The sequence below is a fragment of the Macrotis lagotis genome, chromosome 1 (assembly GCF_037893015.1).
Source record: "Macrotis lagotis isolate mMagLag1 chromosome 1, bilby.v1.9.chrom.fasta, whole genome shotgun sequence".
Lineage (NCBI taxonomy): Eukaryota > Metazoa > Chordata > Mammalia > Peramelemorphia > Peramelidae > Macrotis > Macrotis lagotis.
Window position 1 is genome coordinate 438,831,146 of NC_133658.1, and position 26,658 is coordinate 438,857,803.

The 26,658-nt window shown below is 36.1% G+C and overlaps 1 protein-coding gene and 1 pseudogene across 1 annotated transcript; one reads left to right on the top strand and one right to left on the bottom strand.

Moving 5' to 3' along the window:
- LOC141504424 (kelch domain-containing protein 9-like) lies at nt 1–25,359 on the bottom strand (annotated as a pseudogene).
- On the top strand, nt 8,998–10,040 carry LOC141518931 (prefoldin subunit 2-like). The gene is made up of 3 exons (XM_074231338.1): nt 8,998–9,338; nt 9,433–9,556; nt 9,867–10,040. Exons 1-3 carry the CDS (start codon nt 9,319–9,321, stop codon nt 10,038–10,040), a joined length of 318 nt encoding a protein of 105 aa, XP_074087439.1. The 5' UTR covers nt 8,998–9,318.
- Nucleotides 25,360–26,658: the final 1,299 nt, after the last annotated feature.

A 26,658-nucleotide genomic window follows, 5' to 3' on the forward strand; every position in this document is an offset into this window, starting at 1 on the left:
TCTAAAACCAAACAAAGCAAGGCTCAAAGAGCTTCTGTGACCTGCCGCCAGGACAAAGCAGCACCCTGGTCCAAGTTCTTCCCATCACCTGTTTCCCTTCCTGCTCCCCCCGACACTCCATAGAGGTACTCTGGAATCCCATCTTCTCTTTGTTAAACACATGTACAACCTCTTCTGGGAGGACCACAGTGTGGGGGCATTATGCCAGTCTCACAGAAAAACTGAGGTATAAGCAGATTATTAACTGATTAGTCCAAGATCACAAAGTTGGGCAAGTAGAAGAACTAGAACTGAAGCCCAGCCTCTTGGCTCCAGGTCCAACACAGGCTTTATGGACAGATGAAGGAGACAGTCAGATGCAGCATTAGAAGTGCTAAGTAATACCCCCACAATTCTCTAAAGTTAGAATGGAGAGATAGAACATTGTGTTTTACTGGACATTTAGAATAACATAAATGGATATTGGATTCTTTGATAAAGGTGGGTCTGGACAGGTGGAGTGACAGAGGCTGGATAGCACTCTTGTGGGTCCAGGGAAGGAGGGAACTAAGAATAGAAGCAACAGCAATAACACCTTCCTTAGGCAAGTTCCCCTAAACTTTCTGGGACTAGCCTCATTCTGTGTCTCCAGTCAGGACTTGGCTGGACTCTATATTCAACATACTTTGTCTGTGTAGACACATTAACCTACCAGATGGTCAGTTGAAGGTGACAAGAGGGGGCTGATGTTGCTGGATACCAGGCAGTGTCCTCATTTCCCTGCACAGCCAACTGCAAGGTTTCAGGTAGTGGCTGGCCTCTGGTCAACATTCTGTAAGCTAAAATTTGAGCTCGAAGCTGATGCAGCTGGACTGGGCTGAATGGTGAAGGACCTCTGTTGGGTTGGCTCAAAGCCTGAGGGTCTCCTGGTATCATGGTTCCTGGCTAACTTGATGGCATCTGGGGTGGGCTCTGACCCCCTCCAGACATTGGACTGGAGACATGTTCTGGGGCTCCCAGGGGAGATTGGTGTGGAGACATATAACCTTGACTGTCCTGATCCATTGGACTCTGTGGCGGGCCCAATCCTGGATGTGGTGGTCACATGCTGGTGCCTTTCATGGAGCTACAATGGAGATCTTCATCAGTTCCTTTGTCACCAAAGCAGCTGCAAAAAATAGAGAGCATTAAAAGAGATAAGGAAGGAAACTTTATCCTCCTAAAAGGTACCATAGACAATAAAGTTATTTCAATACTGAATATATATGCAACCAATGGGATAGTATCCAAAATCTTAGAGAAGAAGTTGAATGAACTAAAGGAAGACATAGACAGCAAAACTCTACTAATGGGAAACCTCAACTTCCTGCTCTCAGATCTAGCTAAATCTAGTCATAAAATAAACAAGAAAACAGTTAAGGAGGTAAATAGATTTTTAGAAAAACTAGATAGGATAGACTTATGGAGGAAACTGAATGCGGATAGAAAGGAATATACCTTTTTCTCTCTGAAGTGAATGGCACTTGTATAAAAAATTGACTGTGTACTAGGACATAAAAACCTAATGATCAACTGCAGAAAGGCAAAAATAGTGAATACATTTTTTCTCAGATCACAATGCAATAACAGTCATATGCAATATTGGGTTGGGGAGATACAGACCCAGAACCAATTGGAAACTGAATAACCTCATTTTAAAGAAATAGTGGTTCAAAAAATAGAGAGAGAATTAATTATCTTATCGTAGATAATGACAAAAACTAAATAACATAGAAAAACCTATGGGATTCACTCAAAATGGCTGTCAGGGGATACATTATATCTTTAAATGCTTACATGAATAAGTCAAAGAAAGAGGAAATCAATGAACTAAATATGCAACTAAAAATTACAGAAAGAAAAAATTAAAAATCCCCAATTAAATACCAAATTAGAAATTCTAAAAGTTAAATGAGAAATTAATAAAATAGAAAAAACTATATAATTAATAAATAAAAGCAAAAGTTGGTTTTATGAAAAAAACCAATAAAATTGATAAACATCTGGCCAATTTGATTAAGAAAAAGGAAGAAGAAATCCAAGTTGCTAGTATCCTAAATGAAATAGAACTCACCACCAATGAGGAGGAAATTAATGTAATATTTCAAAATTATTTTGCCCAACTCTATGACAATAAATTTGACAATCTAAGTGAAATGGATGAATATTTACAAAAATATAAGTTGCCCAGGTTAAGTGAAGAGGAGATTAAATACCTAAACAACCCTATCTCAGAAAAAAAAATTCAACAAGACATCATTGAAGTCCCTAAGAAAAGCTCTCCAGGATCTGATTGATTCACAAGTGAATTCTACCAAACATTTAAGGAATAATTGGTTCCAATTCTATATAAACTCTTTGGAAAAAATAATGGAAGACACCTAACACTTTCTATGAAACCAATATGGTTCTGATACCTAAACCATGAAGAGTTAAAACAGTGAAAGAAAATTATAGATCTATCTCCCTGATGAATATAGTTGCAAATATCTTAAATAAAAACTTAACAAAACGATTACAAGTTATCACTGGAATAATGCAGTTTGACCAAGTAGGATTCATCCAAGGAATGCAGGGTTGGTTTGATATTAGGAAAACTGTTAGTATTATCAATTTTATCAACAACAAACCTATCAGAAATTATATGATCATATCAATAGATGTTGAAAAAGCTTTTGACAAAATACAGCATCCATTCCTACTAAAAACACTAGAAGGTGTAGTAATAAATGGACTGTTTCTTAGAATAACTAGCAGTATCTATCTGAAACCATCAACAAGCATTATATTCAATGGAGAAAGGCTAGAGGCATTCCCAATAAGATCAGGGGTGAATCAAGGATGCCCATTATCACCATTACTATTTAATATCATATTAGAAATGTTAGCTTCAGCAATCAGAGAAGAAAAAGCAATTGAGGGAATTAGAATTGGGAAGGAAGAGACAAAACTCTCACTCTTTGTAGATGACATGATGGTATAACTAGAAAATCCCAGGAAATCATCCAAAAAACTACTGGAAAAAATCAGCAATTTTAGCAAACTTGCAGGATATAAAATAAACTCTCATAAATCCTCAACTTTTCTATATGTAACTAGCAATACACAGCAGGAAGGGCTAGAAAGAGAAATACCATTCAAAGTAACCTGAGACAATATAAAATAACTGGGAGTCTATTTGCCAAGGCAGCCTCAAACTTTTTGAAAACAATTATACAACACTTCCCACACAAATTAAATCAGATTTAAATAATGGGGAAATATCAACTGCTCATGGATAAGTAGAGCTAATATAATGAAAATGACAATTCTACCAAAAACTAAAATACCTGTTTAGTGCCCTACCAAGCAAAATTCCAAAAAGTTACTTTAATGAGTTGCAAAAAGCTGTAAGTAAATTCATATGAACAAATAAAAAGTCAAGAGTTTCCAGGTATTTAATGGAAAAAAGTGTGAAAGTAGGGGCTTTAACTCTACCCAATGTAAAATTATATTATAAAGCATCAGTCATCAAAACTGTCTGGTATTGGCTGTGAAATAGTGTGGTGGACCAGTTGAATAGACTAGGGGCAATAGCAGGAAACAATTATAGTAATATGTTGCTTGATAAACCCAAAGAGTACAGCTACTGGGATAAAATCTTTCTTTGATTAAAAACTGCTGGGAAAATTGGAAGTTAGTATGGAAGAAACTTAGATTAGATCAACACTTCCCACCTTATACCAAGATAAGATCCAAAGAGATACAGGAGTTAGACATAAAAATCAATACTATAAGCAAATTAGAAGATCAAGGACTAGTTTACCTTTCAGATCTATGGAAAGGGAAGCAGTTTATGACTAAGGAAAAGATGGAGAACATCACTAAAAACTAACTAGGTGATTTCGATTACATTAAATTAATTACATTATATAATAATAAAATTACATTAAATTTACATTAAATTTTGCACAGATAAAACCACTGTAACCAAGATCAAAAGAAATGTAGTAAACTGGGAAACAATCTTTACAACTAATGTTTCTGACAAAGGACTCATTTCTAAAGTGTACAGAGAACTGAGTCATATTTTAAATAAAAGCCATTCCCCAGTTGACAAATGGTCAAAGGATATGCAAAGGCAATGTGCAGATAAGGAGATCAAAGCAATCCATAGTCGTATGAAAAATTACTCTAAATCATTACTCATTAGGGAAATGCAAATTAAAGCTTCTCTGAGGCACTTCCTCACATCTCTTAGACTGGCCAATATGATGAGAAAGGTTAATGATCATTGCTGGAAAGGTTGTGGGAAATCTGGGACACTATTATATTGGTGGTGGAGCTGTAAACTCATCCAAACTTTCTGGAGAGAAATTAGGAATTACACCCAAAGGGCAACAAAAATGTGCATGCCCTTTGGTCCAGCAATACCACTACTGGGTCTATACCCTGAAGAGATGATGAAAAAGGGTAAAAACATCACTAGTACAAAAATATTCATAGCAGTGCTGTTTGCAGTGGCAAAGAATTGGAAATCAAGTACATGTCCTTCAATTGGAGAATGGCTTAGCAAACTGTGGTATAAGTATATCTTGGAACACTATTGCTCTATTATAATCCAGGATGGATGGGAATTCAGGGAAGCCTGAAGGGATTTGCATGAACTGATCCTGAGTGAGATGAGCAGAACCAGAAAAACACTGTACATCCTAACAGCAATATGGGGGTGATGATCAACCTTGATGGATTTGCTCATTCCATCAATGCAACAATCAAGGACAGTTTTAGGGTATCTGCAATGGAGAATATCAGCTGTATCCAGAGAAAGAACTGTGGAATTTGAACAAAGACCAAGGACTATTACCTTTAATTTAGGGGGGGAGAACTGATATCTTATTGTCTGATTGTGCTATCTCTTATACTTTATGTTTCTTCCTTAACAATATGATTTCTCTCTCATCACACTCAATTTGGATCAATGTACCTCATGGAAACAATGTAAAGCCTGACAAATTGTTCTGTGGTGGATGGGGGGAGGAAAGTAAGATTAGGGGGAAAATTGTGTAACTAAAAATAAATAAATTATTTAATAAAAATGATGGGTACAGGTTACTAGTGTATATAATTGGAAAACAAATAAAATGTTAAAATGAGGAAAAAAGAGAAAGGAGCAGATTCAAAAGAATATTGCACATATTAAGAGCAACATTGCTCTAAGAACAACTTTGATCATTTTGAATGTTATAAATATATAATCAACTTCAAATTACCTTTGAAGGAAGATGTTATCCATATTCAGAGAAAAAATTGATAAACATAACCATGTGTAGTATGGTTTTACAAATATAGATATATATTCATGTAAACCTATTTACATGTATATATATATATATATATATATATGCAAACATGTGCACAGACATATATATATTTGTTTCTATTAGGAACCATCTCTAAGTTAAGATGGAGTATATAAGGGAAAAAAAGGATAAAAAGTGCACCACAAAGAGCAAAAAATAATTTAGAAGGAATTATAGAAATGCAGAGCTGGTTTTACAATAGTCTGTAGTATTTATTACATAGTGTTTCAAAAAGAAGTTTACAGTGTGAAATTGAAATTCATGGTTCAATATTGAATCCTCATTTTATATTGCTTGGTGATACATGGAAAGTTGGGGGAGGTTGCATTCAAATTTTAAATGAATGAAATTTTAAAATAAAAATATATGTTGTATTATACCCCCCAAAAAGAAAAGGTTAAGGATCAGAAAGCAAGATTATAGTTGTTTCCTAAATATGAGGGAGAGGCCCTGGGTTAAGTACAGATTTAAAGGATTTATCCTTCTTGAGAATTTTTATCTTGTCATCAGAAACTATAGTAAAGGTAAACTGGATGAAGACTAAGTGTTAAAGGACTTTAAGATTCAGAAATTGACACAAATTGGATCACACTGTGAATTTTCATTCACTTAATGTGTTTAATATTTCACCTTGGAAAATACATTAAGATATTGCTTTCCCTGAATCTGAGATGAGTATAATAAATTTTATCTCCCAAGGTTGTTAGGGTAAAATGGTATTATATCTATAAACATAATATTTATATAACTTAAAATAAAATATAACTGGCATTATTATTATTATTATCATTTTGATGATGGATGATGACGATAACCACTGAATGTGGTGACCTTAGTAAAGAGAATTATGCAAACATTAGGTTTTCTGAGGAAACAAACAAGTGAGCAAAGCAATCTTGATGACTTATAATACAAACAGATCCATGACCAGAATAATTCTGATCTACTGACTTAAATTTCTTTAGTCATTTATTCATTGAATACCAAACTTCTTCACGGGAAATTGAGAAGCATGTTTAAGAAGTGGTAAGTCCTGAAATCATTACATTTGAAGAGGACTAAACACCTTCCATATTTATGACTATTGAACTATATTCTTTTTATTTATTTCTATTCTTATAGTATTACCCCCATTACTAGTTAAAACAATTTTTGAACTCTTACAACAATTTTGAGTCCCTCCTTTCCTACCTTCCCTATTCCTTGAGAGTGTAAGCAATTCAATATGGGTTTATACATATGCAATCATATAAAACATTTCCATTGTAGTAATTTCATATAAGATGAATTTAAAACCTGAAAGAAAGTGCAAAAACCTTACTTCACTCTGTATTCAATCAATATCAATGGATAGCATGCTTCATCATGAATCCTTTGGGATTGTCTTGGATTTTAAAATTGCTGAGGGAAAGTGTCCAATGTTAAAAGCAATTTGTGGGGGGGGATGTATTAGTAATTAACAGTTGGTGGAAATGGGAGCTGATCCAACCATTTTGGAGAGCAAAATGGAATTATGTACAAAAGTTAGCAAACTATCTATTTGACAAAACACCAGCACATTTTTTGAAGAAAATTATGGAAAAAGGAAAAGGACCTATATGTTCTAAAATGTTTATAGCAGCTATCATTGTGGTGGCAAAGAACAAAAAACTGAAGGGATCCCTATCAATTGGAGATTGCAGAACAAATTTTGGTATGTGAATGTGATAGAATAGCACTATGCTATAGAAAATAAAAAGTCCAATAGTATTAGAAAAAAGAAAAAAATTATTAAAAATTATTTACATCAACTACTTTTGAACCTATCCTAATCCACTGATCGAGTTTGATGACTGCTGTTTTATAGTATAGTTTTAGTTTTAGTAGCTCTAGACCACCTTCCTTTACATTTTTTATCAGTTCCCTTGCTATTCTTGTTCCTTTGTTTCTCCAGAAGAATTTTGTTACTATTTTTTCAGCCTTGGTAAAGTATTATTTGGTAGTTTGATTGCTATAGCACTGAATAAGTAATATAATTTGGGTAGAATTGTCATTTTTATTATATTATCATATTTTATTATATTAGCTTAACTAACCATGAGCATACGTCATATAGTTGAACACGAAAATAGAAAGAAAGTGGAGAAAAGGTAGACCCAAAAGACAAGGTGAGGGGAGATTAAAGGAAGAATTAGCCCTAAGGGAAGACTTAGTTCTAAGTATGAGGGAATTGGAATCTCAGAGCATGAATCATAAACTGGGAAATTAATTAATAAGTATGGTAAATAAATGTGATGTAATGAAACTGATGCAGAGTGAAGTGATCAGAAGCAAAACAATAATTACTGAAACAAAATTGTCAAAATTAGGAATTTATCTCAGAATAATTATCAACAACCATCATGTTTCCAGAGGGTTAAATCATGAAAATACTACCCACCTCCTGAGACTATGGTGAAGGAATAGATTGTAGATTTGGGGGGACATCCAAAAAGGGAGTCATTTATTTAGCAACTTCAATTCATATTCTGCTGTTTCAGAGTTTTAAGGATAACACTGGTGAGGGAGTCCTATAACTCAGTATTATAACTACCAAACCCCATAATATCATCCATATTGACAATACTGAAGAAAGCATTCTGACTTCTTGGTTTTTTTTTTTGAATGGTTATTAAAACTTTATTTTTCTGTATATGAATAGATGAAATTCTCTAACAAATATAAATGGATTTAAATGGTGTCATATCTGATTTAAAATTTACCTCTAACCCAGAAGCATCTCTGGCCTCATATTAGTTAATAAGTGTAATTTTGTTTTTTAAATATTTAACTCCTCATTGTTGTTTTAACTTCATGAGTTCAAGATTGATTTTATTTCACAAAGTAACACATTTTGAGTATGTGTTCTAAAAATGTTATTTTTCAAGATGAATTTTCTAAGTAGCTTCCCTCTTTGTGTTCACTTGGAGAGTCATTTCAATATTGTTATAGAGACCAAGTTGATCACTCAGTGTGTCACTGTACTAGATGCTAGAAAGTCAACAAAATTCAAACAGCCCCTACATGAGATTTTAACAAGGTTGACAGCAAATACCTAGATATGGGGATATAAGAAACCTGGAGGAGGGAAGGCCTCAAGAGATGCAGAAGGGAATGCTTGAGGCTGAACCTGAACATAAAGTAGGCATTCCAAAAGTGGGGAGTGAAGAGAGAGTGCAGGCCAGGCTTGGGAGACAGCAGGTCAGGGCAGAGGCTGGAGCTAGGAATAAATGTTATCTGTGATGACCACTGAGAAACCATGTCCAGTAAGGCTGGAGTATACTGGAGGAAGCTGAGCAGGTGCCACAGGGTCACATTTGAGCTTGAGAAAATCTCTGGGAACTGTGTGAAGAAAGAATTGGAGTGTTGAGAGGCTGAAGTCAGGTCCTGAGAAGGTCCTGCTGGTGAGCAGCAGAAACCATTGAGGACTGTGAGCAGGGAAGCAGACACCGATGAGTGGCACAGTGAGTGAGACTCTAGGATCTGGAGGGCTAAGACAGGAGCTGTGCTCCATCCTCTGCATGTGGGAATAGAGAAGATGACAGGGAAGAGATTTGGCACTAAATGAATATGAGATAAGGGTTTGGATTAATCTTTCTCTCTGGTTTATACTCTGAGCCCTAGAGCAGGTCCAGAGAGATGAAACCAGGGAACAACTTTATGTGGGGAGACTATCTGATGGACTTGCTCCCCTAACATCACCTTGTGTTTTTCTCAGGTAGGAATCATTCCTCAAGGGAAAATCATATCAGACAAGGCTAAATAAGGCAAAATTGGGACCCCTGATTTGTACTATTCTCAGCATGTAGGCTACCACCAAAGGAACTGCTTTCCATAGGGTTGTCTCTCTCACATCATCTCTCTTCTCTAGGTGGTGGCTGGCTTCAACCGCCTTCGGCAGGAACAGAGGGGTTTAGCGTCTAAAGCTGCTGAGCTGGAAATGGAGTTGAATGAGCACAGGTGAAGTCTCAGGGAAGAAGTAAGGAAGAGCAGGGGTGAGGGGAAGTCTGTGGTGTGTGGGGCCAGTACCTTGAAATCCTTCTTCTTATCCTAGCCTAGTGATAGATACACTGAGAGAAGTGGACCCAACCCGGAAATGCTATCGAATGGTTGGGGGAGTTTTGGTAGAGAGAATTGTCAAAGAAGTGCTGCCTGCCTTGGAGGGCAACAAGGAACAGGTAAGAGGGGAAGCGGGGGAGAGGGAACAGAAAGGAGGCTAGAAGTTAAAGTGAGGAAGGATCAAAAGCTAAAGCTAAGTCAAAGTATCCTTTGAGTTAGACCCATTCTATTTATGAGCTATTCAGCAGACTGGACTGTGGACTGGAGTAGGGCAAGCCTGGTCTGTTGGCTTTTTCTGAATTTATCAATGGGGCTACTTGATCTCAGTTAGAGGCTGTTGACATGACGATTCTCCTTTACTTCTCCTATAATTTATTTCCAGGTAAAAGTATCATTATTCTTATTTCATGCTAATTGTCAACCCACCAGATCCAGAAGATCATTGAGACACTGACCCAGCAGCTTCAAGCAAAGGGAAGGGAGTTGAATGACTTCAGGGAGAAACATAATATTCGGCTAATGGGTGAGGATGAGAAGCCGGCAGCCAAGGACAATGGGGAGAGGTCTGGGGCCAAGGCCAGCTCTGCTGGCCTGGTCTCTTAAGAAACAAGATCTCAGTCACGTTTTTTCTTCCCATGCCTCTTACTCATACCCTTTATTTTTTTCTTTGTTGCTTCTCTTGCAATATTTTTGTTAAATAAATGGTTTGCTGTCAATGCCTGGTTCTGGTTTGGGGCTTTCTCTTGTACTGTTGATAAAAACTGATAAGAGGGTCAAGACTTACTCAGATGGATCATACAGGTTCCTAGTGGCTCTTGGATAGGCTAAAAACTCAATGTCATCACTAGGACGTTCGTTGTTCCTGCCCCCAAAAGACTGAGAGAATCAGTGTCTGGCTTCAGTGTTTAATGAACAACCCCAGTAGAGCCGGTGGGATGGGCGGAGGAAGCAGCCTGACCTGGCTCAGGGTAGCTCCAGCGTGTAGACCTCCGGACTGGCTGTCCTGCCGTCCTGGGCGAAGCCCCCCCACTAGGTAGAGCCGGTCGTTCCACAGGCAGGTGCGGTGGCCCACGCGTTTCATGCTTCTGTCTGCACCGGGGAAGCGGAACCACGGCTGCGTGGCCTTGCCTGGGGGAGGGCGACTCGCTTAGCCCCGGGAGTCCGGTGCACCCCCTCCTCTGGGCCGTGTGCCCGGCCTGGCGCCCCGGTCCCGCAGCCCCGGGGCCGTGCTCACGGGAGTCGTAGATGTAGAGGTCTTCGCACACCGCGTCCCGGGCTCTGGTCAGAGTCTCGCCCCCGAACAGCACGGCGAAGGGCCCCACCACGGTGCAGGAGTGGTACCGGAGCCCCGGGGGGCCCCGCGGGGAGCCCTGCCCGCGGCTCACCAGCCGGGAGAGCTGCTGTGTCAGCCGCGGGGCCGGGGCCGGCTCCTCCTGCAGGGAGGGAGGGCTGCTGCGCGGGCCCCGGCCCCCGGGCCCGCTCCCCGGACGCGGCCCCGCTCACAGGGATGTGGCCCGGGCCCGCCCCCCGGATGCGGCCCCACTCACCTGGATATGGCCCGGGCCCCAGCGCCCCGCCTCATCGGGCTCCGGGGCGCTGCAGCCCCCGAAGAGCAGCAAGCGGTGGCCGGGCCGGGGGCCGCAGGTGCGGAGCAGCGCGGCGCAGTGGCCCGAGCGCGAGGCCGTGTGGAGGCCCTGGAGCCGGTAGCTGCGGGACGGACCGCTCAGGGCCGACTGCCCGGAGCCCGGGGCCCGCCTCGCCCTGGCTCCCTTCGCCCCGGCCCCCCTCGCCCCGGCCCGGGCTCCTACCTGTAGGCGCGCGCCGCCGGGTCCAGACACAGACCCTAACTTCTTGTTTTGAAACCTGAGTAACATGTACACTGATAAGAAGAAAGTCGGACAAGTTCAGGAAATGGATGCTTACATAGACTCCAAAATACATATAACAGAATTTTTTTGATCATAGCTAAGATTTGGAAACAAAGTAGATGTTCCATGAATTGAGGAATGGACACACAAATTGTGGCTCATGAATACTAATTAGCTTTATGAAACAATGTATGTCATAGATAGAAAAGCTGATGCAGAGTGAACCAAGACCTCCACCCATCCAAATATCCCCATATTTAAAAAGAAAGAACTGTAACAAATCAAAAACTTAAAAGTGAAAGTAAAAAAAATTATAAGTTATCAAATGAAATTGAAATGTACATATATGAAAAGATACCACAACTTTTTCCCTTTCTGGAAGTATTACATATGACTCATGTTTTTGGACTACCTCAATATATGGATCAGTTCTAATGACATATTTTTTTTATCTCTAAAATATGTCTTTGTTATATGAAATGATTCTTAAAGAAGAGAAACAAAAAGATTATATGAGATAACATGTTTCAAGAAAGAATCAGAAAAAATGACAAAAAAATTTTAAAGAATATATTGTTATTTTATAATCTATTTCTTCTTTTGTTTGTCTTTTATTTTTTACCATATATATTATATATATATATGTATTATTGTTGTACAAGATTTGATGAAATACATAGATTAAGAGAAAACATAGATTAAGAAAAATATATACATATACATATATTATATATTATATATATATATATATATATATATATATATATATATATATATATATATATTCGGGAGTATGATTGTTCTCTAAGAAACTACAAACATCCAGGCTTCAAAAAGCCTGAAAAGACTTGCAATGAAGTGATGCAGTGTTATTAACACTGTTATCCATGTTATGTTTACCAATGTGAGATGATCAACTATGCCAGACACAGTGCTCTCAGCATTACAGTGATCAAGGATAATCCTAAATTTTGTTACAAAAAATGCCATCCATAACCAAAGGAAAAACTATGGAATTTGAATGCAGAGCAAAGAATATACTATGTTCACTTTTAGATGTTTTTTTTTACTTTTTCATGGTTTTTTCCTACTTTAGTTCTAATTCTTTTTTCACAACATGACTAACATGAAAATATGTTCAATATAACTTTATATGTTGCTAGGTGCTGTGGAGAAATGGGAGGGAAAGGAGAGTAGTAAAAATATCTTGAATTAAAAGTTTGCAAAGAAAGGATATGGAAAATTATCTTTGCATGTAATTGAAAAAAATAAAATTTAAAAAAATAATTAAAATGTCGCTAGAGTGTTCCAGCTGTTCCTAAATCAGACTTGTAATTTCTTCTGTCTTATCACATTGGTACTACCCTAAGGTAATGTGTTTTAGCACTGTCTCTTCTTTCTGTTCTCACTGTTAGGGAGAGCACTATTAAGTCAAATTCTTATTTGTTCAGAGTTAGATCTACTCCTTCAATGACATAGTTTGAAAAAAAAATTCATCTCTTATCTCTCCTGATATGACTTGTTCAATGACATGGCATTATTAATCTCCCTTTCATGATATCATTCACCTCTTTCCTGTGATAATACTTGTCAATGGTTTATTTTAGCATCTCATTTGTGGCATCACATGAGATTTTTCCTATTTTTCTCCCTGCCTGTGATATAATGATGAGTTCTTTGATTCTTCAGGTTTTCATTCTCAAGAGATTTTAAACAAATCTCAGGGGGAAAAAATGAACATTTAGTGCTTGCCAAAAAATACATGCCCCTTTTCTATTTTTAGTTCATCATTTCTCTGGCTGAGGTGAGAGGTGGCAATGTTTCATTTTCAAATTTCTAAAAGAAAAGTCTATGTGTGTTTTGTATTGACTTGAATTCTATAACTTTTCAAAATTATTTTTCTCTCCAGTGCTGATGCTCCCCTAATACTACTCACTACGCAGCAGTTCATAGATATCATCTCAGTTTTCTCTTAGTCTATGTATTTCATCAATTATTGTACAACAATAATATTCCATTATGGTATTATCTATGACTTATTTAAAATAGTACACCCTTACTTTCTTATGTAAATGTTACTTAATTTAATAATAATTATAATTACCCCTAGTCATATTATGTGTTCCTCATAGAAATAATTCTTATTACACAGTAATATTGTGTTATGTTCATGTACCACAACTTGTGTAGCAATTGTCCAATTAATGAGTGCCTACTTTGCTTGAAATTTGCAGTTTTTAGCAAATCAGAATCTTCTTCTTGTGTATTTGATATTTTCCATTCTATTAAACCTTTGGTTTCTCAAAGACTAAGGTCAATTCTATCAGATTCTTCTATGTGCAGTTTGTTTCAGTGACCCAGTCTCTATTTTTTTTAACTTGTGTTTTATTTGAGGTGTGACATGACAATCTGCTTTTATCTTCACTTCTTTTAATAATTTCCCTTGATATTTTTGCTCTTCAGCTTTTTCAAATGAACTTTACTAGTGTTTTTATCTAGGTCAAAAATATTTCCCCTTAATCCTTTTTTATTAAAATATATATTGATATAAAATTGAAATTTTTATTATATTTTTGGGCCTATCCTTGCAAACTGGATATTCTTTCAACTATTTCTATTGTTATTTATTTCAAATTTGAATACATATCAATATTTTGTGTGATATTTTAGGTGGATTCCAAAATGTTTTATGCATTCTGTAGTTACATGGAATGGGATTTCTTTTTTTAGTATTCCTTAGTATTTTTTTTACTATCAGTCAATATTAGATTTTCTATTTTCTTTGAAGGAAAAGAATTATAGTGAAATTAGAGGGAAAAAACTCTGATCTATCTTATGTTACCTCATCAAGAAATACAATTTTACTTAGGTTTATTATATAATTTAAAATTAAGTTCTGTGTGGAACATATCCCCAAGCTCAGGTAGTTTTATAGACAATTCATTTGGTCAACACCATTCTCCACATGTGTTTCCACATCCCATGCCACATCTTTTCAGTTTTCTAAATGAAGTATAACTAGCATCTTTAAAATGAATTCTTTTGCATAATAATCCAATTACAAAGGGTGTTATTTCCAATGTCTTCACATATGGATGAGACAGTTTTCAATATCTAATCCTGCCAAAGGGTAGATGGAATGTAAGTGGAAGATTAATTGGGACTTGGGTAGCATTTTTTATCATTGAGTGTTTTAAGAATTTCTTGGATCATTTTACTGACTGAGAATAGCTAATTTCCTGTTGGAAATTGTTGTCAAATTTTTGTTCATTTAACTTTGAAGATTTCATATGTCTTCTATTCCTCAAATGTTATTAAAATTTATACACCCTTTCATCTAGCAATGTCATTACTAAAATTATACCCAAAATGTATTAAAAAAGATGTCTTATATGGACCACAATATTTCTATCAGTTCTTTTTGTGGTGAAAAAGAATTAGAAGTCAGAGTGATGCCCTTCAACTGGGGAATTTTTATACAAGTTCTGGTGTATGATTATGATGGCATACTATTGTACTATGAGAAATGATAAATAAGATGCTTACAGAAAACATTAGAACAAATCTCTCCAAAGTATTTGAATCAGTTCACAAATCCATCAAAAATATGTTAGTGTGTCAATTTGACCATATTACCTTCAACACTTTTCATTTCCCTTTGTTACATTATTAGTCAATCAGGTAGGTCATACTTCAGAGTATTTTGAATTTATAATTTTCTAATAAATAGTGATTTAAGTAATTTTTTTTCTTTGTTGATTTCTTTCATTTCAAACAGCCTATTCAAATGTTGACCTTTTAAATTTGTATTCTAATTAGATCTTTTCCCCTTTATTTTTGAGGAAATAAGACTTTCATAAAGAAAATCTTTCATAAATTTTTCAGAAGTATTTCCCTTTATCAATAAGGGTAAAGTTTAGTATTATAAGTATCATCTTCTCATGTAGGAATAAAGTACAGTTCAAATCATTAAATAATTTGATTTTTCTTTCACATTTATGTTTTTATGGTTTTCTTGAATTGTATAATTGAAATCAGATTTTTAAATTCAGCTCTGATCTTTTGGTTAAGCTGTAGTCATTGCTAGAAAGCAAAAGAAAAGAGTATGAGATATAGCATCAAAACATTTTGAAATGAAAAGAAGGAAGATAGGAGTTTCTAGTGAATAGCCATATATTTTAAATGTTTAATGAACTGTATTGCCCATACTTTAGAGAATTCCTCAGACTGAAAGGGTATATAGGTCCTAACCCTCTCTAAGACAGGGTGTGCTACAATTTCTTAAGAAGAAAATTCCTAATTAGATATAGGAGCAATTAGGAAAGATCCTATAAAGACAAGGAGATAGAGGTTAGAGTCCTACAAAGTATATCCCGATAAAAAAAACTTTACCTGCAACAAGCCTACTCCTTTTCCAGCAATTAGCAATTTTCTGTACCTTTTATAAAGTACTCTTTTATAAGCCCTGGATTCCTAAGAATTCTGGGAAGTGGTAGAGTAGATTAGAAACTTTCAGACTCCAGATTTCCTGAAGAGATAGACAGAATATGGAATGGCTAAAATTAAGGGGTAAAGTAGGTGCTCCCCTAATGTTGCCAGGGATAGATGTCACTGGTTTAAGACTGAGAGGCTCTAAATAGGGAAAGAATTCACGCCCAGTCCTGGGACTGTAAAACCACACAGAATTTATTATACAAACCTGCAACATTACAGATTAAAACATTTTCTCCTGGAGAAACAGCAAATTGTTGATAAGCTGCTAGAGGACAGGAAAATAATGAAGGCTAGGTGAGGTTTGTTTGAGAGAAAAGAGAGACAGAGAGAGAGAGAGAGAGAGAGAGAGAGAGAGAGAGACAGACAGACAGACAGAGACAGAGATACACACACAGAGAGAAACAGAAACAGAGGAGAGAGATAGAGACAGACAAAGAGACAGAGAGACAGAGAGGAGAGAGACAGACAGAGACAGAGCCAGAAAGACACAGAGACAGAGGCAGACAATGACAAAGACAGATACAGAGAGGAGAGAAACAGAGACACAGAGAAATAGAGAAGACAGATAGACAGAGGCAGAGAAAACCATTAGAGCTGGATGGGCTGAGACTTGGGGCCAGTGCTGAGGGGTGTCCAGGCCAGGCTTTTATAGCCTCTGGGTACAGAGGGTCAGGAGACTGTGGGCAAGGGATAAATCCTTCCCCTCTCTGTGACTGAAGGTAGGAAGCTGGGAGGTGGGAATGAAGAGGTTTACATTCTGGGAATTTATATTTAACAGTGGAACAATAGGCGTCAATTTATATCACAGGAGCAGACTGAATTTTTCTAACTAGACAGTATTTAGCAGTATAAAGGATTACAAAATCTGTTTCCAAATACAAATCTCCTGTGTCCATAATTCCCTGCATCACCAAGACACCTTAAGAGACCCTCATAAAAGTCCGGAAACTGGAGTTTGGTCTCAGGGAAGTGTAAACACCTCCAGGCCAGTATTGCTGACTAACCAAACAGTACAACCAGGGAGAAGCAGCCAGGACTTCAAGAAATTTCATGTCAACTTTCACCATATTCAAGGTCTCAAAAAATTCTCATATGAAGAAAAGCAGATGCTGAATGTGGCAAGACTGAAGGATTCCCATTAGTTTCTGGAAGCCAGTACTTGTAGTGCTGGCCAGACATGATCTCTTGACATATAGTAAAATAAGTGATTAGAGAAAAATGTATATCTCCAGATGCTTCTATCCATAAACTAGAGAAAGAATAGATTAATGAATTGGATATATGCAATTTTAGAATTATTTGTAATATTAGAATTATTTGTAACGGTGATAAGCTAGAAACATTCTCAATAAGATTGATAGGGAAATAAGTCTGCCCACTGTCATCAATATTATTCAGATTGTATTGGGAATCCTAGCAATGGCAATAAGAGAACAAAAAGAAATAGAAAGGATCAGAATAGGGAATGAGATAATAAAACTCTCTCATTTGCAGAAGACAATAAAGGACTTGGAAAATCCTAAAGGTTCATCTAAAAGGTTGGTTGAAATAATTGATAATTTTAGCAAAGTAGCTTGATAAAATGTAAATTCACATAAATCACAAAAATTTCTATATGTCATAAACAAAAATCTATGAGGAAATAAAAAATACCACATTTTAAAATAACACTTGACTATATAAAATACCTCATAGTATACCTGCCAAAATAAACCCAGGAAATATATAAAAGAAATTATAAAAAAAAGTTTTTTTTATATAAGGAAAATCAGATTCCAATACTTGGAGAAATAATTTTGTTCCTGGGTAAGCAAGACCAATATAATAAAAATGACAATTTTATCCACAGTCATTGATAAATTCAATGCCATCTTAATTCAATTACCAAAAAAAATCTTGTTTTATTAAGAAAAAATAATAACAAAATTTATTTGGAAAAAAAGTCCAGTTTATCAAAGGAAACAGTTTTTTCAAAACAGGAAAAGAGAAAGGTCTAATAGTATTGATGCAGAGAATTAAGAATATAGGAAATTTACAATTAGAAACAAATTATGTAATCTTTATGCTATTAAATTTCGTTCACAATGAAAGGCTATGCTCCTGAGATGCAAACTGACCCCTATTGTTTCACTGTTAAATGTAAAATTTGTATTCTCTCCTCATTTGCCTTCCCCCAGCTTCTGGTTTAACTTAGAGATCACCCATCTTGGGACAGGAAGAGCCATACATAGCTTGCTATTGGAGGATACCAGGCCCAGGTAGACAACCCCCTCCCCATCCACACAAGTGCCTACCCACTATAGAAGTGTATTTAAGAAAAAGTGCCACCCTTTTTTGCTTCTTCATGACTCTACCATCCTCTTTGCAAGATGGCTTTCTCTCATCCTTTCTTAGACCACGTGCTCCCAATTTAGGCCATCTGGAGTACCCTGCCATGGGGCCAGACTAAGCTAGTTCTCATGTTTCCTGTCCTTCTCTGTCTGTCTCTGTCTGGCCCTGACTGTCTCTGTCTGTCTGTCTCTGTCTCTCTGTCTCTCTGTCTCTCTGTCTCATTCTCTGTCTCTGCCTGTCTCTCTCTCTGTCTGTCTCTCTGTCTTTCACACACACACACACACACACACACACACACAAACATAGTCTCATACTTCACCTAGCCTGTCATCAATGTGCTTAAGGCTTTTCTCTGAGTTGCAACCTGTATATTTTGTAGTAATTTGTAATAAATCCCGAGCAGTTTCAAAATTTCAGGGGCATGCAAATTCCTTCCTTTTTTCGGCAATTCTCAACTCTATCTTTAATTGATGACCCTAAAAACTCATCTACAACAGTTTGAGACCATGTACTAGATTATCAGACAGCAATTATTAAAAGAATCTTCTACTAATAGAAATCAATCAATAGAGTAGATATATAATTCACAATGAATAAACATAATAAACCTTATACTTGATAAATGTAAAGATTTAAGATTGTGGGATAAGAACAAATTATTTGATAAAAAGTGTTGAGAAAACTGGAAAGTGGTATGAAAGAAAGTAGGTAATGACCTAGGTATAAATAAGAATTTGCAAATATATGAAAAGAACAAAGAGCATATTTATCAGACTTATTGAAAGGTGAACAATTTAAGAATAAATATGAAATAGAGGGCAAAGTTAAATGTAAAATGGATAATTTCAACTACATAAAATTAAATAGATTTTGTACAAATAAAATACAATTATTATCAAAAGAAAAGTTTAAATCCAGAGAAAAATTTATAGACAATTTATCAATAAAAGGACTCATTTAAAATAGAGAAAGAACTTTAAGAAGTTTAGAAGATTATGAGTCATTCCCTAATTAAAAAAATGGTCAAAAGATATGAACACCAAATTTCTCTTCTTATTTTTCTTTTAGAAAGATTTTATTTATTTTCACTTTTACATTTTTCCCCTAATCTTGCTTCCCTCCCCCCCCCACCCCACAGGCAGTCTGTTAGTCTTTACATTGTTTCCATGGTAAATATTAATCTAAGTTGAATGTGATGAGAGAAAAATCATATCCTTAAGGAAAAAAAAATAAGAGAAAGCAAAATTACATAAGATAAGCTTTTTTTCCCCTAAATTAAAGATAATAGTCTTTCGTCTGGATGGAGATGGTATTCTCCTTTGCAGATAACCCAAAATTGTCCCTGATTGTTGCATTGATATAATGAGGAATTCCATTAAGGTTGATCATCACACTTATGTTGCTGTTAGAGTATACAGTGTTGTTCTGGTTCTGCTCATCTCATTCAGCATCAGTTCATGCAAATACTTCCAGGCTTTCCTGAATTCCCATCCCTCCTGGTTTGTAATAGAACAATAGAGTTCCATTACGTACATATACCACAGTATGTTAAAGCATTCCCCAAATGAAGGACATTTACTTAATTTCCAATTTTTTGCCACCACAAACAGGACTACAATGAGTATTTTTGTACAAAAGATGTTTAATAACCTTTTCCATCATCTCTTCATGGTATAGATCCAGTAGTGATATTGCTGGATCAAAAGGTCTGAACATTATTGTTGCCCTTTGGGCATAATTCCAAATTGCTCTCCAGAAATGTTCGATGAGTTCACAGCTCCACCAACAATGTAATAGTGTCCCAGGTTTCCCACATCCCTTCCAGCATTGATCATTGTCCTTTCTGGTCATATTGGCAAGTCTGACAGGTGTAAGGTGGTACCTCAGAGATGTTTTAATTTGCATTTCTCTAACAAGTAATGATTTAGAACAATTTTTCATATGACTATGAATTGCTTTAATTTCCTCATCTATAAATTGCCTTTGCATATCCTTTGACCATTTTGTCAATTGGGGAATGGCTTGGTTTTTTTTTTAATTTGACTCAGCTCTCTGTATATTTTAGAAATGAATCCTTTGTCAGAAATGGTAGTTGTAAAGATTGTTTCCCAATTTATTACATTTCTTTTGATATGATTACAGTGGTATTATCTGTGCAAAAGCTTTTTGATTTAATGTAATCGAAATCATCTAGTTTGTTTTTAGTGGCATTTTCCATCTCTTCCTTAGTCATAGAACTGCTTCCCTTTCCATAGATCTGACAGCTAAAATACTCCTTGATCCTTAAGTTTGCTTATAATAATGTTTTCTATGTCTAAATCTTGTATCCATTTTGATCTTATCTTGGTATAGGGTGTGAGGTGTTAGCCTAATGCAAGTTTCTTCCATACTAATTTCCAATTTTCCCAACAATTTTTATCGAAGAGATAGTTTTTATCCCAATAGCTGGACTCTTTGGGTTTATCAAACAGTACATTACTATAATCATTTCCTACTACTGTACTTAGTCTATTCCACTGATCCACCACTCAATTTCTTAGCCAACACCAGATAGTTTTGATGACTGATACTTTACAATAAAAATTTAGATCTGGTAAGGCTAAGCCACCTTCTTTGCAGTTTTTTTCATTGAATTCCTGGAAATTCTTGACTTTTTATTTTTCCATATGAATTTACTTACAAATTTTTTCCTAACTCATTAAAAGTAAGTTTTTGGAATTTTGATTGGTAGATCACTAAATAGGTAGTTTAGTTTTGGTAGAATTGTCATTTTTATTATATTAGCTCAACCTATCCATGAGCAGTTGATATTTGCCAGTTATTTAAATTTTGATTTTACTTGTGTGAGAAGTGTTTTGTAATTATTTTCAAAGTTTTTCAGTCTGACTTGACAGAGAGACTCCCAGGTATTTTATATTGTCTGACGTTACTTTGAATGGGATTTCTCATTCTAGCTCTTTCTGCTGTACCTTACTAGTCATATATAAAAATGATGAGAATTTATGAGGGTTTATTTGATATCCTGCAACTTTGCTAAAGTTGCTAATTATTTCTAGAAGTTTTTTTAAGTTGATTTTTGGGGATTCTCTCTCTAAGTTTACCATCATGTCATCTGCAAAGACTGAAAGTTTTGTCTCTTCTTTCCCTATTCTAATTCCTTCAGTTTCTTTTTCTTGTCTTATTGTTGAAGTTAACATTTCTAATACAATATTGAATAGTTTTGGTGATAATGGGCATCCTTATTTCACCGCCGATCTTATTGGGAATGCCTCTAGCCTATTCCCATCACATATAATGCTTGTTGTGGTTTCAGATAGATACTGCTTATTACTCTAAGGAACAACCCATTTATTCCTACACTCTCTAGTGTTTTTAGTAGGAATGGGTGCTGTCAAAAGCTTTTTCAGCATCTGTTGATATAATTACATGATTTCTGATAGGTTTGTTATTGATATAATTAATTATACTAACAGTTTTCCTACTATTGAACCAACCCTGCATTCCTGGGATAAATCCTACTTGGTCATAGTGTATTATCCTAGTAATAACTTGGTACAATCATTTTTGCTAACATTTTTGCATCTATATTCATCCAGAAGATAGATCTATAATTTTCTTTCTCTGTTTTAACTCTTCCTGGTTTAAGTATCAGTACGATATTGGTGTCATAGAAAGAGTTAGGCAGAGTTCTCTCTTCATCCATTTGTCCAATGAGTTTACATAGAATTGGAAGCAATTGTCCATTAAATGTTTGGTAGAATTCACTTGAGAATCCATTAGGCCCTGAAGATTTTTCTCTTGGGGGGTTCAATAATGACTTGTTTCTTTTTTATGAGAGAGGGTTGTTTATGTATTTAATTTCTTCTTCATTTAACCTGGGCAGCCTATATTTTTGATTATCTGATTTACTGGCACAGAGTTGGGGAAAATTAATTTCCTCCTCATCTTTTTTCATTTATGATACTAGCAATTTGGCTTCTTCTTTCTTTTTTATAATCAATTTGACCACAGGTTTATCAATTTTATTGATTTTTTTCATAATACCATCTCTTGGTTTTATTTATTAGTTCAATCGCTATCTTGCTTTCAATTTTATTAATTTCTCCTTTAATTTTTAGAATTTTTAATTTGTTATTTAATTGAAGGTTTTTAACTTTTTCTTTCCCTAATTTTTTTAGTTGCATATTTAGTTCATTGATTTCTTCTTTCTCTAATTTATTCATGTAAGCATTTAAAGATATAATATGTCCTCTTACAGCCACCTGTTGCATTATTGTCATTGCCTAGGATGAAATAATTTATTTTTTCTTTAATTTGTTGCTTGATCCACTCATTTTTTAAAAATGAGGTTATTTAGTTTCCAATTAGTTTTGGGTCTATATCTCCCAAGCCAAATATTGCAAGTGATTTTTATTGCATTATGATCTGAGAAAGATATATTCACTATTGCTGCCTTTCTGCAATTGATCATTAGGATTTTATGCCCTAGTACATGGTAGATTTTTGTGTAAGTGCCATGCACTGCAGAAAATAAAGTATATTCCTTTCTATTCCCATTCAATTTCCTCCATAAGTCTATTATATCTAGGTTTTCTAACAATCTATTTACCTCCTTAACTTCTTTCTTGTTTATTTTGTGACTAGATTTATCTAAATCCTGAGAGAGGGAGGTTGAGGATTCCCACTAGTAGAGTTTAGCTGCCTGTGACTTCCTGTAGCTCTTTCAACTTCTCTAAGAATCTGCATGCTATACCATTGGGTGCATACATATTCAGTATTGAAATTACTTTATTGTCTATGGTACCTTTTAGGAGGATAGAGTTTCCTTCCTTATCTCTTTTTTTTAAGTTATTTTGCAAGGCAAACAGGGTTAAGTGGCTTGCCCAAGGCCACACAGCTAGGTGATTATTAAGTGTCTGAGACCGGATTTGAACCCAGTTACTCCTGACTCCAGGGCTGGTGCTTTATCCACTATGCCACCTATCTGCCCCTCCTTATCTCTTTTAATGATATCTATTTTTGCAGCTGCTTTGTCTGAGCTAAGGATTGCTACCCCTGCTTTTTTCACTTCAGCTGAAGCAAAATATATTTTCCTCCCAACTTTTACCTTTACTCTATATGTATCTCTCTGCTTCAAATGAGTTTCTTGTAAGCAGCATATTGTAGGATTCTGTTTTTTAATCCACTCTGCTATTCACTATGTTTTAAGGGAGAGTTCATTTCATTCACATTCAAAGTTATAATTACTAACTCTTTATTGCACTCCATTCTATCTTCCCTTTATTTGTACTTTCCCCTTTTTTAGCTTTATCCATATTTGCAAGTATTTTGTTTCTGAATACCACCACCTTCAGTGTGTTTGTCCTCCTACACCCCTCCCCTTTCTTTCCCATTTCCCTTTTCCACTTCTTGCTTCTGTTAGTACCCCTTTTTCTCTCTGTCCCATACCCTCCTCCCCTTTCTCCTTTTAATACTTCAAAGGTAAGATAAGTTCCTTAACTTAACTGTGTGTCTTAATTAACTTTAAGTCAAGTCTGATGAGATGAAGATTCAGATGGTTCTCATCTCCTCCCTTCTTCCTCGATATTACAATAGGTCTTTTTGTACCTCTTAATGTAATGAGATTTACCCCCCTTCAATCTCTTCCATCCTCCCATCTCCTTTCTGTCCCCCTTTTTAAGGAAGTATTGTTTTTAAATCATTGTATCTGAGTCACAGAAAATTCCATCATTTCTGGCAAAAAAATGTTCTCTCTAATAGAATTACAATTCTCAAGAATTATGTGAATCTTTCTCCCAAGTGGGGATACAGCCAGTTTCATCTTATTGGATACCAGTTTTTTCATTGCCCTTTTTATTAATCTTTTCATGTGTCTCTTGTGCCTCCTGTTTGATGTCCAAATTTTCTATTTACCTCTAATCTTTTCCTCAGGAAATGTTGGAAGTCTTCCATTTTGTTAAATGTCCATCTTTTCCCCTGCAAGAGAAGGCTTAGCTTTGCTGGGTAGAGGATCCTTGGCTGCATTCCAAGCTCTCTTGCTCTTCAGGAATATTTCATTCCAGGTCCTTCAATCCCTTAATGTTGATGTGGCCAGGTCCTGTGTAAACCTTACTGTGGTTCCTTGGCATCAAAATTATTTTCCCTGGCTGCTTGCAGCTTTTTCTCTTTTATATGATAGTTCTGCAATTTGGCCAAAACATTCATTGGTATTTTTGTTTTAGGATCTCTTTCCATAGGGGATTGCTGTACTCATTCAATATCTATTTTACCCTCTGCTTCTATGACATCAGGGCAGTTTTTCATCACTAAATCCTGTAATATTAAGTCCAGGCTTTTTTTCTTTTCTATGTTTTCAGGAAGATCTATAATTTTCAGGTTATCACTTCTGGATCTATTCTCAAAGTTATTGGTTTGCTGATGAGGTATTTTATATTTTCTTCTATTTTTTTGATTTTATGATTTTTTTAACAGACTTGCTGTCTTATGAAGTCATTAGTTTCCACTGACTCCATTCTTTTTTTAGAGAAGAATTTTCTTCATTTTTCTTTTGCAACTCCTTTTCCAATGATCATCCATTTTTGAAAGAGTTTTCCATTTGACCAATTGAGGATCTGAGAGACTTATTTTCTTTTTGCATTAGTCCAATTGTATTTGCCAAGTCTTTGTTTTCTTGTTGCAAGGTGTTCATTTTCTCTCCCAAATTATCCAATTGATTTTTAAACTCCTTCCTGATTTCTACAAGGAAGTCTTTCTGTGCTGGAGACCAGATCATATTCTCCTCAGAGGTTCTAGGTCTCTCTGAATTAGGGTCTTTTTCTTCTAGGAATTTTTCTATGGACCCTCCTTTTCACTGTCCATTCTTCATTTTCCTGAGACCTTGTGTTGGGGAGAGGCTGGTTTACTGAAGTTCAGTGTTGAGATCCCTACAGGCTTTACTCATGGATTTTAGTAATTCTAAGTGGTCTGGCCAGGCAGCTGTGTTGGATTCTCTCTCTGGAATGTCTGTGACCTTGATTTGAAGCCCTCTCACTTGCACTGAAGGGGGTGGGTTGAAGCTGCTGAGTACTTTTATCTTTGAACAATGGTAGGCTTTGACCTAGGGCAAGGTCATTTTTCTCCCTATTCTCAGCTGCTCACACCTTAGCCAGGAGTGGAAGTGGGCTGTAATTGTGTTTGTTTTGAGAAGAGGCTTTAGTTGAAATGAAGGTTTGGACTCTGAGTTCCTCCATACCAGAGAAGTCCAGGGATGGATGTTTGCAAGTCTCCTGCACCGAAACTCACCTCTAGCCATGCTGTCAAGCTCCAGATTCGTCAGTGCAACACCCAATATAATAACCAATACCTCTGCTCCCTAGTTGGTCCACAACCCTGTAGCCAATCAGGCCAGTCCCACTCTTGGGGGTCTAGCCCTGCCACTGATCAGGTTAATCCAGTTCTCAGGCTCTCAGGCTCTCACCCTGTCCTGTGCTCCCAGCAGATTCTACCCTCTGTGCCCAGGATCATCCACGACCCTGAAAAACAAAGGTAAATGTTCTTCTCCTAGCTTCTCTTTCTTGTTTTATACATTGGATTTCTATTAAGTCTTCTCTCTCTGCCATCTTGGCTGGAAGTCCCTCTGAACAGCAACTTTCTGAAGAAAAAAAATCAATATAATTTATAGTTGTTATAAATAGCTCCTAGAATACTTAGTTCAAAGTGATAAAATGGTTTTTATTAAGACATCTTAACAAAATGGCACACCTCTCTCATGATGGGAAAGAGTAGGGTATGAAAATCCCAAACACAAGGTCTTTTATGCACTTTGAAAGGCTTTGTTCCTATCCCTTCATGCCAATTATGCCACATAATCAGGGAGCACAAGTATACACTTATAAACAAAACCAGCTGATGGGAGGAAGTAGATGACACCTGTACTTCACTCTTATCTGAATTGTCTAAATAAGGAAAGAAAATTCAAACACGTACGCAAAACTAAGTGCAAAAATTTTTAGTCTTATTTTGTATCCAACTTTTCTTGAAATCATTTTTTATGGCAAAGATAAAGATGTGGTTGTGATGTAGAGAATTATGTATGTAGCATAAACAAAATCTGGAATATTAATGCTGTTAAAATCAGGGCATCTCTTAAGTGTGTGGGAAATTCCTAGCTCTAGAGTTGTACCCCTATTGTTTCATTGTTTAATGTAAAATTTGCATTCTGTTTCCTCAATTCCCAGCCCCAGTCACCTGGTTCAGGTCACCTAAGGAGGGTGGGGTTTCCCCTTTTGCCCTCAGTGCCCTAATTCTAGCCAGCTCTCTCTCTGACCCATTCAGCCCTCTATGACTGTCTTTCCTTATCTCCCTCTCCCACTCTCTGTCTACGAGGCCACCATGCCTAGCCTTTTATATTCATTCTATCTTTAGTACTTGTTGAAACTTCAAGAGGAAAAGATTTTTACCTGTTTTCTTTGCTATATTTCATAATAAAATCCTGAACAGTTTTAACATCCTAGAGAACATGATTAATTCGCCTTTTCAGTGGCCCCCAA

Excerpts from the sequence above, each read along its gene's own strand:
- LOC141518931 (XM_074231338.1), top strand. The coding sequence starts at position 9,319 with ATGGAGTTGAATGAGCACAG. Across the intron at positions 9,339-9,432 it reads ATGGAGTTGAATGAGCACAG|CCTAGTGATAGATACACTGA; the intron begins GTGAAGTCTCAG and ends TTCTTATCCTAG. Across the intron at positions 9,557-9,866 it reads TGGAGGGCAACAAGGAACAG|ATCCAGAAGATCATTGAGAC; the intron begins GTAAGAGGGGAA and ends TCAACCCACCAG.